Below are 16,035 nucleotides of genomic sequence, written 5' to 3'. Positions count from 1 at the left end.
TTGTTCTAGGAATTCTCGACCACTGGTAGCTCATTATTAAGCTTGAGCTTTGAACTGAAAAAACATGCCAAAACGAGAAATTTTCAAAGTTGTATAAAACGTCGGAAAGATGTTCTAAGTTACTAAAGTTGCCATTGAATTTGTTAGATTGTACGGAAACTTAATTTTATTTGTGAAATCAAGTTTTTAACGAAAATCAGAATTATCGAATTTCTAGGTCAGTTTTGGAAATTTCAGTTTTGCCTAAATTACAAACCACGGCTCGGAATAGCACCAAGACAATTAGTAAACACTCGAAACCACTGCAGAAATATTTCCAATTAATTGCAGCGCAAAATCTTACCCGGGAGCCAAGTTATTCGCGATTTATTTCAAAAACTCTAAAAATGGCGAAAATGTCTGAAAATAACTTTTTCTAAAACTTGAATAGAGGTATCAATTTTTGCGTAAAACGTCAAAATAGACGGTTTTAAGGCTATTTCGACAGTTTCCAACAAAAAATTTCACTTTAGTTGAGGTTTTTCATTTTTCTAGGGGATCCTATAATTATTGAACGCCTGCTGGAGGGTCTTTTTGTTGGAACGGGTGTCTAAAAAGAGGTAGAAACATGAAAATTTGGGCTCTTTATGATTTAACGGGGGTTTCCAAAATTAAGGAGGGTTTTGAGAATAGACGGGGTTTTGAGAATTAACGGGGGTTTCGAAAATTAACGAGGGTTTTGAGAATAGACGGGGGTTTTGAGAATTAACGGGGGTTCTCAAAAGGTGTCAGTGTCCCGGTTGGGGAAGTCCCCAAATTGTCTGAAAGCGCTACAGTTTTATGTTTTTTGCTTCTTTCAGTCGATTTATTCATTTTTGAAATCATTTTTCCTTTTTTCTTTGTTTCCATTTTTAAAGGAGGCGAGACAGCAAAAATTTCGGGGGACAGTTCGGAGGACGAAATCGCGCCGCGCTTATGTAGACCATCGGTCGTCAGGCGCCTTCGCGCCCCCGTAGCTCAGCCGGTAGCGGAGCTGTACCCCTGGGCTGCCTGTCATGAGTTCAACCTCTCATGGGGGTTCTCTATGCAAAATATCAGGAAAACTTTTTATTTGGTGTCTGGCCTCCTTTAAAGTTATTTTGGTTCTGTTCTCTGAACGATGTTTTGAGACACATCTGGAAATCAAATTTCAGGCTACACCCAGCATAGTAATTGAACTTGCTGCCATATTTCAGATTTCCCAGATGAAGGAAACATGGTGTTTCAACATAAGCCTACCATTGACAAAATCTTTCCTTAAAAATATTATCCAATTTGTCGTAAAATCAAGACTAGCACTTTGGAACATTTTGGGGACTTCACCAACCATTCCCTTGAACCCTTTCAAAAACCCCCGTTAATTCTCAAAACCCTGTTAAATCATAAAGAGCCAAAATTTGTACGTGGGGGTTATTTTGTATTCTGAATCGAATGGCGTTTACAGAATTTTGATATCACTTTTAGTTATTTTCAGAACCCCCAAAATCTAGGGGGGGGGGGGGTCCTATAATTATTGGACGCACTGTAAAAACCTTCCTAAAGTTTTGAAAACACAAAATAAAATTCTCTTCAGGATTTGTTGATTTTCTATAAGCAGAATATGATAATTCACTTGAATATCATAACAAATCGGGAAATATATTAGGTTGGAAGGAAAGTAACTGTCCATTTTTTAATTCGTGAATAACACAAAAATAAGAACTATCCAAGTTTGACAGTATGCACCGTCGTGGTCCACAACATGCTGACAACATTCACGTAACTTGTGGATACCATACCTCAAAAAGCCAGTTGGCTGCAACTCAAAGAATTGTTTTCAGTCCAGATTTTATCTCATTTACAGTGTTAAGTTTTTTCCTCCAGATTACGTTACGTGTCTCCTAATAATCAATAATGAAAGGGCCAAATCAGTAGTTTGAGGACGCGTAAAGAAAAACCGTCCCGCTGAAGCGGTCTAGGTCTTACTTGACTCCCCGTGGAACATAGAACCTCGTTTTATTTAAGGAACGGCAGTTCAGTCCTAAGCCGCTTTGGTTGAACGGCTTTCGACTTTCCTTAAAGTCCAGACTTGGTCCTTTTATTATTGGTTATCTGGAGATATACAACGTCATCTGGAGGGAAAATTATTTTGCACTGTCGATGAGATAAAAACGGCACTTCAAGAATACTTTGATACGCAGCCAGCTGGCATTTGGAGGTATGGTATCCACAAGTTACCTGAATATTGTCAGCATGTCGTGGACCACGACGGTGCATACTGTCAATCTTTGATAATTCTTGTTTTTGTGTTATTCACGAATTGAATAATGGACAGTTACTTTTTTTTCCAACCTAATATATTTCATAAATTGGGGAATATCTGATAATTTTTTGGATATTCTATTGGCTGGTTCCGTATACAACTAGAAAAGGCTTGATTGGAGTGTTTCTCTCAGTGAGTTCTAATACCTAAACTTTCACAGTTTAATAAATGCGAGAGAAATCTTACATTCATACGATTGATATCCGTTTTTCTTCAAGAAATCCGACGTATTCTTGTACAGAAAACTGTTGGAGCCAGTAGGTTCTGACGACGACTGTCCTTCAGAATCGCTGACAAAAACCCACTCATCATTAGTCTGAAAATGACAAAAGTTATCACGGAACAATCAACTCAAATTGTTTTTTCATTTTTCTTTTTCGAAAATTTTCCTAGTAACAGTTAATTTTCTGATTTCCAATAGTTTGTTAGATGAATCCTATAAAACTCTACCACATTTTCTCGACCTAACAATCTTTCACAAGTCATTTTCAGACTACTGCTAAATGTTCAACTTGTGCGGTAGATTCACATTGTTCCATATGGGAAGAATAATAAATTCTAGAAGTTGCCTAGTTTCTTTCTGAGAAAAATCTTTCAAAATGAAGTTCAAACCGAATTGGCCGGAAAAAAAACTACATTTTCGAATTCAACGTATTATGAAGCTTACTTTCGCGTCCAAGTCTTCACTGGCAACGTCCTTGGTGACAACAGAAGAAGTTGAAAGTGCGCATTCGTTCGCAAGTTGTTCATCTCTTCTTTTGTCCAATTTATCTAAGTCTTCAAGATTCAATTGATCGAGCGCTTTGAGTTCATCCAAAAGGGCTTGATATTCCGGTAAGACAAAATTTTTCATGGTCTGAAAATGCATTTTGTGAGTTTGAAATAATTGAAAACATTTTTGTTACCTCAATGTTTTCAACAGCTGTTTCGATGGCTGACTTCATAACTTTGTGTCTTTTTTGGAGATACTGCAAAAAATGTTATAAAGTTCTGGTACTTGTTATATTTGCAATTTTGTCAGGTTTTGTGAACTATTTATCTAGAGAAGGAAAAGGAAACACATGAAAATCATTTTCTGGTATTTTTACTGTACTGATGTGATTTGCCAAAAAATTAAATGAAAATTTGCATGTTTCAAGCTACGATAGTTTCACAGGATTTTAGTCTGGAAATTCTCTCTGAACAAAACACAGACATTGAACTTCATTATTTCGGAAAAAAAGATAGATTAGAATAAAGTTTTTTGAGTTTAATTTTATGTTGATTTCTGAAAAACATTCAGACTAGGGTATACAACAAAGTTGTTCGTGTGTCATTCCACCTTTTACGGGCACTTTCGGCTCAATCATTTCGCTTCCTACTAAAAATATCAAAACGTTTCAACTAATAAATCATTTATCATGATTCCACCAATTTTTTATCAGTTGAAAAGTTTTAAACATTTTTCAAAACAACCCAGATAATAGAGCTCATTACTTAGAGTCTTCTCAAAAAGGGAATACTGTGACTAGAAAATCTTGAGGTCCTTGAAGTCAGTTCATGTTTCTTACTTTTAGTCGCTCCTCGTTATCTCTTCTCTCTTCAGCCCTATTTTCTTTCTTCCAGTTTTTGACCAATTCATTGACTTCCTGGAAAAAAACACAAATCTTTTAAAATTACCGTGAAACTTGTGATTTAAGAGTTCCTTCAATGGAAAGGTCCCTCAAATTTTCGTACTTCTTCAGTGAAGAATATTATTCAGAAATTTCACAATTTCAATGAACTTCGTTGGAACTTTACTTTTTGCTCAAAAACTTGCTCAGTTTTTTATAAGTTACCATGTTGTCATATATTTGAACGAGAGTTCACTAATTTTTTTCATAAAAAGTTCTGGAAAAAACAAACGGAAAATTAGAATGATCCTCCAGGGGAACGGTGGAACAAGACAGAAGGCGCCTTACTAATACAGGTTTGGCGGAAAACTAACGTTTACTGTATATGCTATTTTTGTGAAAACAATTTCTCGATTTACCATAAAAACCATACTTGTAATCCGGGCCTTCGCGGGCCTTGCCATTGTTTCTTTCAGAATCATTATTTTCAGACCAACCAAATCATAGTGCTTGACTAGTACTACAAAATAATACTATTTGGAAAACTGTATCTTGCTCGCCAACAAAGTTACATACGAAAAAGGGCGAAAAAAGCAGGCCCTGCTCGGCACGTCCGAAAAAAACCACGTTATGGCCTGTAACTTTGTTTTCAGACAAAATACAGTATTCCGCATAACATCATCTTGTAGTACTCGACGAGTTCTATCATATCCTATTTAGTTGGTCTTAAAATTTTGATTCTGAAAGAAACTATGGCGAAGGCCCAGGAAAGGCACGGATTACAAGTATGATAAAAACTGTAATATAGCGCCATGGCGGTCTATTTTTCGGAGGGGTCTTTTGAGATGATGCAAGGTAACAACAATCGGTTTTTTGCTTGGTTAGCAGATATGCAAGTGTGTGAAATCTTAAGATTCCACTTATACTATGTGAATTAAGCGAAACAATTTTCTTCTGCTACCTATAGGTATTTAACATCTAATAGGCTTGTATTAGAGGGGTTGTTCTACTTCAGGTGGTGTTATATTACAGTTTTTAAGTTATACGTTTTTTACAAAGAGTTTTTAGACTAGGATTCAGGATAAAAGTATTTCTTAATGTATTTTTTACCAGGATTCAGGATAATGTATAAATATAATGTACTTTCTCATGCGTGAACTTCTCAAAAAAAATTGAAGTTTTGAGTTTAACTATCTTTGCAGCCGGTATCCTACCTCCGATCGCGACTCGAGTTTTTTCTTCTTTTCAGCCCAATTTTGTTCATTCCATTTTTCCACACGTTGAAAAATACTTTCCATTGACTGAAAAAAACAAAATTTTTGGAACTAATAATATTAGAGGACTCACGTTCAGATCCGAATCTTCTTTACAGTGTTTTTTTGAACAATGCGAGGCAGTTGAAAAACTTTTTTCGTTATCCATGGCTTCCAAAACACAAGCGCAATCCTAAAAATAGAAAAAAAAATAATTTTCGAATTGCTCAAAGTGCAAAAACGTGAGGGGTTCACTACATCATTTTTTTCCTTCATTGGCTTTTGTTTCAATATCGCTTCTGATTTTTTCATTTAGAGAATAGCAGTGGAAGGGGCTCTAACTGAGTTTACCGGTCCCATGGGAGTTTAGAGGTCCCATGGGAATTTAGAGGTCCCTTTTTTTCAATACTTCATTAATTGTGAAGTGTTAGAAAAGTTTGATTATTTTACAGGCCCACCTGCCTCCTTTTTATTTTTTTTTACTTAACTTCATGACTAGAAGTGTTGACAGTAACTACTGAAAAACTGAAGCATTTCCGCGTCATTAACAGAGGATTCATCCTATCAAAATTTTGTTCTGAAAAAAAAACCGCGAAGTTTTTCGGAATAAATCTACATAGCTCAATTTGTGATAAAGTTTGTAAGAAATATGTTTGTTTGCAATGTCCTTTGGTTGTTATGCTATTCTGAGCCTGTGTTAGTAATTCAAATGGAACTGCGATGGCCGAATTGATCTTGCCGAAATTTTCATACGGTGAATTTTGATTTCAGTTTTACTTGAATCACAAATAACGGCTCAGAATTGCATGAAAACAATCAGAGGGCGATGTAGACAAACGCAAACATATTTCCTATTGCATTATGCTGGACAGCTCACGCAGGAGCAAATTTATTTAGGACCAGCAAGCTGGTGCGCCTTCCGCGCGGTTCAATTTAGTTTTTTACTGGTTCGTGGCTCCGCTACTCAATTATTCGTAAAGTGTCACGTAAATTTATATTTAATTTTCAAGCTTTTCAAAAGTTGACAGACTGACACGAGAATGGACAGACGCCTCTAGCGTTTTATATATAAGGAAGATCTATTCCAAAAATCCTGAAAATAACACAAGTTTTTGAAAACAATTTTTTTGAACTTGAATAGATGAACCAATATTTGTGTAAACTACCAAAATAGTCTGTTTTGAGACTATTTTCCCAGATTCTGAAAAATTCACTTTTTTCTCCAAAACTAACAGATTTTTCATTTTCCAGGAAAAATTTAGTTAGGTGGACAGAACAAAATTTTGATAGGATGAATACTATCTTTATGATGCGGACTGTATGAAGTGCTTCAGTTTTTCAGTAGTTACTGGCAGCACTCCTAGTCAAGAAATTAAGTAAAAAATGACGAAGAGGCAGGTGGGCTTGTAAAATAATCAAACTTTTTTCAAACTTCACAATTGATGAACTATTGAAAAAAAAATGACATACGCTGCTTCGAACTACATCCCTCGGCATGTTTATGGGACCTGTAAACTCTCATGGGACCTCTAAATTCCCATGGGACCTCTAAACTCCCATGGGACCTCTAAACTCCTATGGGACCTGTAAACTCCCATGGGACCGGTAAACTCAGTTAGAGCCGCGGAAGGTTCCAGTTCAGATTAAAGAATACTTCGAACAACGTTTCGACTTTTTTCCAATGCCTTCTCAGCAAAATGAAAAAAAACGAAATTTGGAAACTTTAGTATTGTCAATTCAAAACAATCGCGCGGATGAACGCACACACAAAGAAGTAAACAACCTGTCGAGACGCTCCGCCCCTTTTTGAGGCGCGGTTCGGCGTGCAAAGGCGCCGCACAGTTTTTTTCATGGATTTGTTATTCAAGCCATTTTTTGGTAATTTTTCATCAAATTTCGTTCGAATTTGAAGACAATTAGGCTATTTTGTGAAAAGGGGCGGAGCGTCTCGACAGGTTGTTTACTTCTTTGTATGTGCGTTCATCCGATTGATTGTTTTGAATTGACAATACATGATTATTTCTTAAATGAGGGAAGTAGGAGATTTCTCGGAGATTGTTTTTCAAGTTACGCTATAAATTTTGACGTGAAGGTGTACAGTCATTTTAGATCTCAAATTGGTCAGCGGGGCAGTATTCAATTTTCAAGCTTGTCGTTATCTTAAGACCACTAGTTCAAATTCTTGGTGTAACGAAAATGTTGGCTCCTTCGATCACTCTGGTAACCTAAGGTCCCAATACGAAAACTACCGTATTGCTAAATCCCGGCCTGGCCCGGCCCGCGGGCCAGGTCGAACCAGAGGAAATTTTCCCTGGGCTCGAAATAATTCAAACTTTTTTTGTTGATTTTGGATAAAACGTTCGAAATTAAGCCGAAGACCCTTCTCAAAGCTGAAAACAATAAAATTCTATAAAATTTTCACGAAATTCCAGCTTTATCTCAAAAATGACTCATGAAAAATTTTGCCTCAAAAACCCGGGTCAGTAAAAATATTAGAAACCGGTATCTCATTTTGAAGGTGTTTTTGTGTTTTTTTTTCGCTGTTTTGGTTTTAAATGGCATTTGCCGGTTTTTTTTTATTTTGCGTTCTCTATGATTTGTTTTTTTCAGTATACCCTAAAACAAGCTAGACTATGAAAGTTTTTTGAAAAATTGGTCAGGCCGTCTTGACTCGAAAAAACCTAAATGTGTGAATTCAAGGTGGCTATGAAACTCACTTTCGGGTCCAAGTCGTTACTGGAACTTTTCTTCAAGACAGTCAAAGCAGTTGAAGGTGCGCAATCGTTTACAAACTGTTCTTTTCTTCTTCTGTTCAATTTCTCTAGGTCTTCAAGATTCAATTGATCTAGAGTTTTAAGTTCATCCAAAAGGGCTTGATATTCTGGGAAGAGGAAATAGTTCATGGTCTGAAAATGAATTGTGTGTCTTGAAATAATAGTCAAGTTCACGTATCTTACCTCTGATCGCGAATCGTTATATTCCTCCTTTTCCACCTGTCTTTCTTCTTCCGGATAATTCGAAGAGCTTTTCGGCAATGTTTCCTTTGTCGTCTCAATGTCAGCAAACTGAAAAAACATAAATTAGGGAACTTTAGTACATGACTATTTCTTGAAGTAGGAGATGCAGGAGATTTCTCGGAGTATTTTTTCAAAGTTACGGTATGAATTTTAACGTGTTGCTATTATGCCGCTTCTAGGTTTGAAAGGTCGGCGGGGAATTTTCTAAAAAAGCTTATCGTTAAACCACTAGTTCAAATCCTCGGTGCTAGGAAAGTTTCGGTCACTCTGGTGACGTAAGGTGCCAATACGAAAACTACCGTATTCTGGAATTCATCAAAACGTGTGAGGATTATGACGTAGTGCGCGAAGAAAATTTGGCTCTTTCCGGAAAGAACGGTCTCAAAACGGGACCGCCGGTACCATCATCGGACCACCGGTCCCAAGAATTGCAACAACGGTCCCTTTGTTCCGATAACGGTCCCAATGTCCCGAGAACGGTCCCCACGTTCCAACAACGGTCTCAAGGGTACGACAACGATCCCAACCAGGCTTAATCTGGAAACCCTATTCCTGAAATACAGAAAAAAACGGAATGGTCTTAAAAAATCTTTTCTTGTATTGTAGGGCCAAAACGCCTTTTTCGGCACTGATGTGAGCAAGGTGTTTCAGTCTAAGCCTAAATTGATTAACCAAATGAACTCTGAAAAATTCCTGTTAAAAAGTACTGGAATTATTAAGTATCAGCAAAATGTTCGTTTTTGTTGCTGAAATGTGTTTCTTAGTTGAAACAAAAATTGCACGTTTTGATGTTTCCAATAGTGTTTCCAGATTAAGGGACATTGGGACCGTTATCGGAACAATGGGACCGTTATCGGAACTTTGGGACCGTTATCGGAACTTTGGGACCGTTCTTGGGACATTGGGACCGTTATCATTGTCGCAATTGGTTGGGACCGGCGGTCCGATGATGGGACCGACATTCCAGCTTTGGAACCGTTCTTCCCGGAAAGAGCCGAAAATTTTTGCTGATTAGAAGCCGGTATCTGAATTTGAAGGTGTTTTTATGCATTTTCGGATGATGATGTGAATGGCTTTTGCCGCTTCTTTTTCGAAATTTTTGCGTTCTCTATAATTTGCAATTTTTTAAAGATTAATTTTAAAATGATTTTGAACAAGTGAGACTATGGAAATTTCTAAAAATTGGATCAATGTTGCCGGGTTGACTAGAAAAAAAAGTACATCTCCAAATCCAACGTGACTAGAAAACTCACTTTCGTGTTCCAGTAAATTTCGCTTTCCTTCGCTAACTGTTCCCGCTGCAAAAAAAATTTGTGAGAATTTATTTATTATTATTGCAGTATGTCTCTTTTTTTAAATATTTATCTAGGGAAGGAAAAGGAAACACATGAAAAACCTTCAATGTAAGAGATACTGATGTGATTTTTCAGAGTGTTGGTAGAAAACCAATCGAATCACCAAGAAAAGTCATACGGAAATATCAATTTTCTGGGTTACTGTAGTTTGATGGCATTTCAGTTTGAAAATTCCTTCTAAACAAAATACAAACGAGCTACAAAACACAGCTTTTTTTCTGTTTCTTGAAAGCACTGGAAACAGTATATTATTTTCGAATTAATTTTTTTTGGAAATTCATTCAAAAAGCAACAGAAAAACTGGAGGCCCTCATTGCAATAAGTTTTCCATGTTTCTTGCCTCTAATTGCTCCTCGTTGTATCTCATCTGTTCAGCCCAACTGACTTCCTTCCAGTTTCCAATCAATTTATCGATTTGCTGGAAAAACGAATTTTTTTTTAATTACCGGGAAACTTGTAATTTTAGGCTCCCTTCAGTGAAAAGGCATCTCTAATAACAGTTGTATCCAAGCAGAACTTGGAAAAAATAACGCCCCTTGACTAGAGGGCGCTCTCAAAATTTGTTGTTAAAAATTTCCAATTTTTGCCTGTTTTCAGTGAATAATGTTTCACAGAATTTCGTTTTCGCTCGAAAACTTTTTCATTTTTCTTAAATTGCTAGATTATCGTGAGTCTGAACGATATTTAATATTTTTTCAATCAAAAATTGTGGAACAAATAGACGGAGAATTAGAATGGCCCCCTGGAGGTACCTTGGAACAATTGACGTCCTTCTAATAAATTTTTTACGGAAAAAATAATTTTTACAGTACATGTTGAATTATTGTAGAAAAAATGTCTTGATTCACAGTAAAATCTGAAATAATGCGCCTTGTCGATCTATTTTTTGGAAGGTTGCTTTGAAATAATGCGAGGTAACAAAAATTGGTTTTTTGCTTTATTAGCAGAGTAGAAATATATGCAAGTGGGCCTATTGGTAAATACGGTTCCTATAAGTGTGGTCTTTTCTACAGGTAGTGTTATATTACAGTTTTTACGGTATACGGCTTTTACAAAGCATTTTAGCGAGGATTCAGAATAATGGATTTCTGAATCAGAAGACTTACGCTCAGGTCCAAACCTTCTTTGAATTGATTTTCCAACTTGATCGGGGCAGCAAGAGAGCTGTATTTGTCATCAATACTCTCTAGAATACGTTTGAACTCCTAGAATAAACAATTTTCTGGCTTTTGAACTGTATGGCAAAAAACTTGAGGTCTTCACTATTACCTGGTTTGGCTCTTTCTTTAATTCAGCCTTCAATTCTTTCAAGAAAGCCGTAAGAGCTTCAGAGAAAGAATCTTCTTGTTTCCACGAAGTTCGTTCTTCTTCAGTTTCAGAAACACATTGGTAGTCCTGTTCCGTGGCAATTGCTTTCCCGCACTTCTTTTGAAAAATCAAATTGATCAAATGAATGGACTTCAAGCCAAGTATCTGGAAACTTTGGAGATATACATATTAGATTCAAACATTCTAGTTTTTACCTTGAGCGACCTAGCAATGGCTTGCAATTGTTTCTCGTCTTTTCTTTCCTTCTGATTTTCCAATCCTGCGATTGTCACGTCAAGCAGGATTCTCTCTGCTGGCAACAGTTCGTCCAGCTTTAGATGGTTGTTAGCAGCTGACATCTTGAAATGGTGAGATGCCACCAATTACCCTGCAAGCTTAGAATTAAAGAAAAATGGCAAACTTAAAATGAAAGTGAATGTAGGATTGAAACAAAAAGGTATGACAGCGTAAAAAACGCATTAAAAAGGTGGAAAAGAAATAAGCAAACGACATAAAGTGTGATAAATTTTATTGAAATTGATACAGTACAATTTCAAGATGCCACAAACTGAAAACTGGCAGAATTCATATAAAAATTGGATGGATTATGAAAAATCCAGGATGAAGTTCTAGTTGAAGATCGGTGTGACATCTCTTGATCTCCTCGGAATTTCTCGGCAGATTCTGTCAGCAAATATGTCGTCTTTGTAGTTAGTGATGGTCATTGGAGACCTCTGAAATGAAAAGAAACTATAATATATCTTCAAAAACTTTGTTTTTTTCTGGCTAGGAGAGCTTTTTACAAAACTTCTTGCCCTCTCCAGATGAATTTTTTGCTTTCTTGACATCAGCCAAACTTTTGAAACTTCATTTAAGAAAAACCACCATTACCAAGAAATGTTTTTTTTTCGGGATTTTTCTAGATTTTTACTATTTCAATGTTTATTAACGGGGAAAACTACCGTAACCAAAAAAAAACATTTTCATAATATTGCTTCATTTTACTAATTTTGACGATCCTTTTCTTTTTTCTCTACATATGAGTCCGGAAATAATCAAAGTTGTCGGAAAACGAACGAAAGTTGAAAAAGTTTAACCAGAGAAAACATAATTTCAGGTTACGGTAGTTTCCATCATCCTATCTTTGGCTACAGGAACACAGCGATGCTCACTGCTCCGATGAGAATGCGGGTGAGGTTTTAGCCAACTCTTATAAGAAAATTGTAGTCGAATAGCATTTCTAGTCCAAAAGTTATATAAAATGTGGCCGGTTCCGGCAGAAGCTTTGGACATATTTTCTAAATTCAGTTGAAAATACATTACACAAATCCAGATAATCAATTCTCAATTTTCCGTTTCAAACTTTTGTAAAAAGTAAATTTTGCCTGGAACTTCGACGAGCCATAAATCAGCCATTCAGCGAATTTCACAACTAGCTCACCTCACGCATTAAGTTCTGAAAAACATATTGCTAGGTTACTGGTGGTCTTACAAAACGTATTTTTGGTCCTAATACGCTCCATGCTCACCCCAAAGCTGACAGAGTACAGGGTGAAATGTAAAATACAGGGTGGCTTTTAATTACCCGCGCACAACTTTGGCGCCCATGGTTGTCGCTGCTGGCGCGCATATAGTGCAGCAAATTTTTTTATTGATTCATTGATTCATAATTGATATGTTTGCCAAGTTTCAGCCGTATTGTTTGAGTTTTCAGTAAATGGCGAGACCTAACGTTTACCATGCCACTGTCATCAATCTTTTAAAGTAGGTCATCAGTCGAAACAAAATCTTCAAACGCATTGGTACTGCCGACATGCGTATGTTTTGGTTTTTTGTCTAAAAGATAGCCCGAAAAAAGCTTGAATGCTATTACTCAAGTTGCAAATTACACATATCAAAGCGTCCGTATTACTAAGAAAATGTATATCGAGAAATGTTTAATACGCATCTGTTCTTATGGACCAAATCTCATTGTGGACGGGAACATTTGATTTACCAGCATGGCGGAGCTCCAGCCCACACCGTCCTAGAAAACCTGAGGACATTATTTTTCACAAATGTAACAGTCTAATGATTTCCGTTTAAAAACTTGCGCAAATATTCACTAACCGAGGATTTCATACAATGGGAGATAAGCAGTCTGTCAGTTCGTTGCTTGTAGTAGCAGAACTGCTGAATCCAAATCTGTCCAACCATTCTTGAAGAATCCTTTTCTGATTGAACTGCATGGCTCGGAAGCAGCTGAAACATTGTTGTTTTGAGAATAAAAATCAGACATTTTGTACCTGTAGATGATAGTCTTCAAAACGAGTTGTCTGGTCGGTGATAAGATCGATTGGTGTTGGGTAGACCAACGAGGGTCGGATCAAACGAATCGACGTTGCAAACTTTGAGATGATAACCCGAACGCCAATGAGGATGGGGAGCTTCTCAGTAGTAGTGTCGATTGCCATGCTGTAGTGGTAAATTCTTATGATGCTCATTGAAAGATTATGCATATATGAGCTAATCAATGGATCATGCTGAAATCAAAAACGTTACATTTCAGAAAAATACCGGTAGAATATTACCTTTTTCGGGTGTCATGATGACTGTTTTGCATTTGCCGCTGTCCGTTCACCGTCCTTCTTTGACTGTCAGTGTCCGTTGTCCATGGGAAAAATCGGGCCTTTTCCGTGGGGGAAAACTTGTCCGTGGTCCGTAGTGAAACTTTTGTTTCAGTCGGCGGCCGACAGGCGACCAAGCTGACCGAATCAGTGCATTTGCGCGTCAACATAAAAGTTCGTCGACATTTTTACGATCAAATGCCTGATTTCGGTCAGCTTGGTCGGCGGTCGGTCGGCTGGGTTTGCTGTCGGTCGACCGGCTGAATTGATCCGTATTGATCCATTGTCCGTCCGTCGTCGTCGGATAAAATTTTTCTCCGTTGTCCGTGTGAGGAGAAAAATTGGTCCGTTGTCCATTGCCCGTTTGTTGTTCATCGGTTGTCCATCCCTTGTCCATCGAAACAAATTTTTCTCTGTTGTCCTCGAGAGAAAATTTCGTTTATTGTCCGTCCGTTGTCCGCTCGTTGCTTTCGCAACAAATTTTTCTCGGTTGTCCATGAGAGAAAATTTTGTTGGTTGTCCGTTGTCCGTCCACCGTCCATCGGTAGTCCATCCCTTGTCCATAGAAACAAATTTTTCAGTTGTCCTCGGGAGAAAAATTTGCTGGTTGTCCGTTGTCCCTCCGTCGTAGCCGAAACAAATTTTTCTCGGTTGTCCAGAAAAATTTGTTGGTTGTCCATCCGTTGTCCGTTCGTTGTCGTAGCAACAAATTTTTCTTGGTTGTCCATGAGAGAAAAATGTGTTGGTTGTCCGTCCGTCGTAGTCGCCGCAACAAATTTTTTTCGGTTGTCAATCCGTTGTCCATCCGTTGTTCATCTGTTTTGGTGAAAACAAATTTTTCTCAGTTGTCCTCGGGAGGAAAATTCGATTGTTTTCCGTTGTCCGTTGTCCACCCTTTGTTCATCGAAACGTCATTGGGACTGAAACCATCAAACATTTACAGATGTACCTGTGTAGGAATCATTCTATCATACCTCTCAAATCCGTTCGAACCGTACAACGTCGTCACAAGCAATCTTTGTTTCTGTCCATTGGATAACTCTATTGTAAATGTTTTCGAAGCCTATATTGGTTTGATGAAGGGGTCTTCCAGCCATCTGTCCCGTTTGCGAATTTAGATTGATCCGGATTCGTGACATACTTTTTGAAATCCGCTAGGCCTACCTGTAGCTGCAGAGGAAGAACTAGAAAATGACAGAAAGTTTTCGAGATTGCCTGGCTTGAGATCGTCCGGCTTCATAGAATTAAATGTCGAAAACTATTGATGGGTCCGAGCAAATAGGGCAAGGAATCTTCCTCTCATTGCTCAAGATAGGCCCACATCACCGATTTTCGACACTTCTCTCGCCATCTTTTTTATCTGTAAAATTTGTTTATTTACTGTTTTCAGTATATTATCCTACTGTTTCAACATTTTTTACAAAACTTTCGCGCCAACCTAATAGTTCTCATAGATCAGCGAAGCAGTGTTTTTTTAGTTCCTCTCGTTCTTCTATATTTCTTTCCAATTTCCGAATTAACTGATCGACGAAGCCATCTTGATTCGGAGATTACGTCTATCAGCCTTCTTCTGGTGTGACTTTTGGATCATCAGGAACACTCATTATCATTGGTAGCCGAAATCTCCTGAAATAGGCCTCTGTCGGATCAATAATATAATTTCTGAGCGAGGATTGTCAGCAAATTACAACTTGAAGTAGTGAAAAAGATACTTGAGCAAGTCGGAAACGCACAAATAAATGAGCAATAGAGTTAAGAAAATATACAGAACTTCATTAATACAGAACACTAAATCAATACGAAAATTTTAATAGAACCATTATTGTTTCAATCAAAAACTACATTTTGGAAATGCAAATCAAGCAAGAAGGGACAAGGGACAGGACAAGCTAAGCATTTTATGTCTATGTAGAAAAATTGCGACTACTCTAAGCGTACAATACAGAAGCAATTAGCACAACAAGATAATAATTTTCTCTACCGTCTCTCAATCCCTAATTTTTTGGGGAAAAATGAGATTTGGGAGAGAAAAACTACCACATACAAAAATGAAAATGGACCAGCCGAATAAAAAAAGCAAATCAAGCGCAGAGGATACAACTAAAAAGCATATTCTACAAGAAAATACAATACAAGAAAAGTGAGCAATACCAGATATCTGCCTACAGATTCAAATCAGATGTGCGCCTCTTTTCTCTGTCGTCTCTCAATTTCCTTCACTCTCTACCCCGGAAAATCTCACTGGCGCATTCCAGGAGACCGGAAAATGCGCCAAGGCCAGGAATAAACGTTCTTGAAGAGAACAGACGAGGAAAAAAAAACGAACGAAGGGAGAGGCTAAGTTGAAAGAACAAAATTCTAGAATACAATGAAATTATATATAACGTGTGGGTTAGGACCATACGGATTTTACAAAGAAATTTATCAAATTATCCGTCGAAGCAGAATCCCTTTGGAGCAAAAATTGTTGAACACCCAAGAATTTCATCAATTTCTCCGTCCAGCTGATGGTCCGGAAGCCGCGGCATGCTCCTGAAAATAGAAAGTTCAAAAAATCGACTGAAAAAATAGAGAAAGCTTAGCT

The 16,035-nt window shown here is 37.5% G+C and overlaps 2 protein-coding genes across 2 annotated transcripts; both read right to left on the bottom strand.

The window, feature by feature from the left end:
- Window positions 1–2,397: 2,397 nt before the first annotated feature.
- On the bottom strand, window positions 2,398–11,204 carry CBG27540 (the record flags this gene model as incomplete). Its single annotated transcript, XM_045239183.1, has 15 exons — window positions 2,398–2,420; window positions 2,507–2,636; window positions 2,988–3,176; window positions 3,226–3,288; window positions 3,871–3,948; window positions 5,127–5,213; window positions 5,260–5,358; window positions 7,883–8,071; window positions 8,123–8,230; window positions 9,031–9,207; window positions 9,436–9,480; window positions 9,878–9,955; window positions 10,644–10,742; window positions 10,807–11,010; window positions 11,061–11,204. 15 exons carry the CDS (start codon window positions 11,202–11,204, stop codon window positions 2,398–2,400), a joined length of 1,713 nt encoding a protein of 570 aa, XP_045099990.1.
- A 270-nt stretch (window positions 11,205–11,474) lies between these two features.
- CBG27539 lies at window positions 11,475–13,298 on the bottom strand (the record flags this gene model as incomplete). The annotated part of the gene is made up of 3 exons (XM_045239182.1): window positions 11,475–11,579; window positions 12,955–13,086; window positions 13,131–13,298. 3 exons carry the CDS (start codon window positions 13,296–13,298, stop codon window positions 11,475–11,477), a joined length of 405 nt encoding a protein of 134 aa, XP_045099989.1.
- Between the last annotated feature and the right edge of the window lie 2,737 nt (window positions 13,299–16,035).

This window comes from Caenorhabditis briggsae (genome assembly GCF_000004555.2).
Source record: "Caenorhabditis briggsae complete genome, chrX, whole genome shotgun sequence".
Lineage (NCBI taxonomy): Eukaryota > Metazoa > Nematoda > Chromadorea > Rhabditida > Rhabditidae > Caenorhabditis > Caenorhabditis briggsae.
The sequence above is the reverse complement of the archived record's forward strand: the minus strand, read 5'-3'. Positions and strand labels throughout refer to the sequence as shown.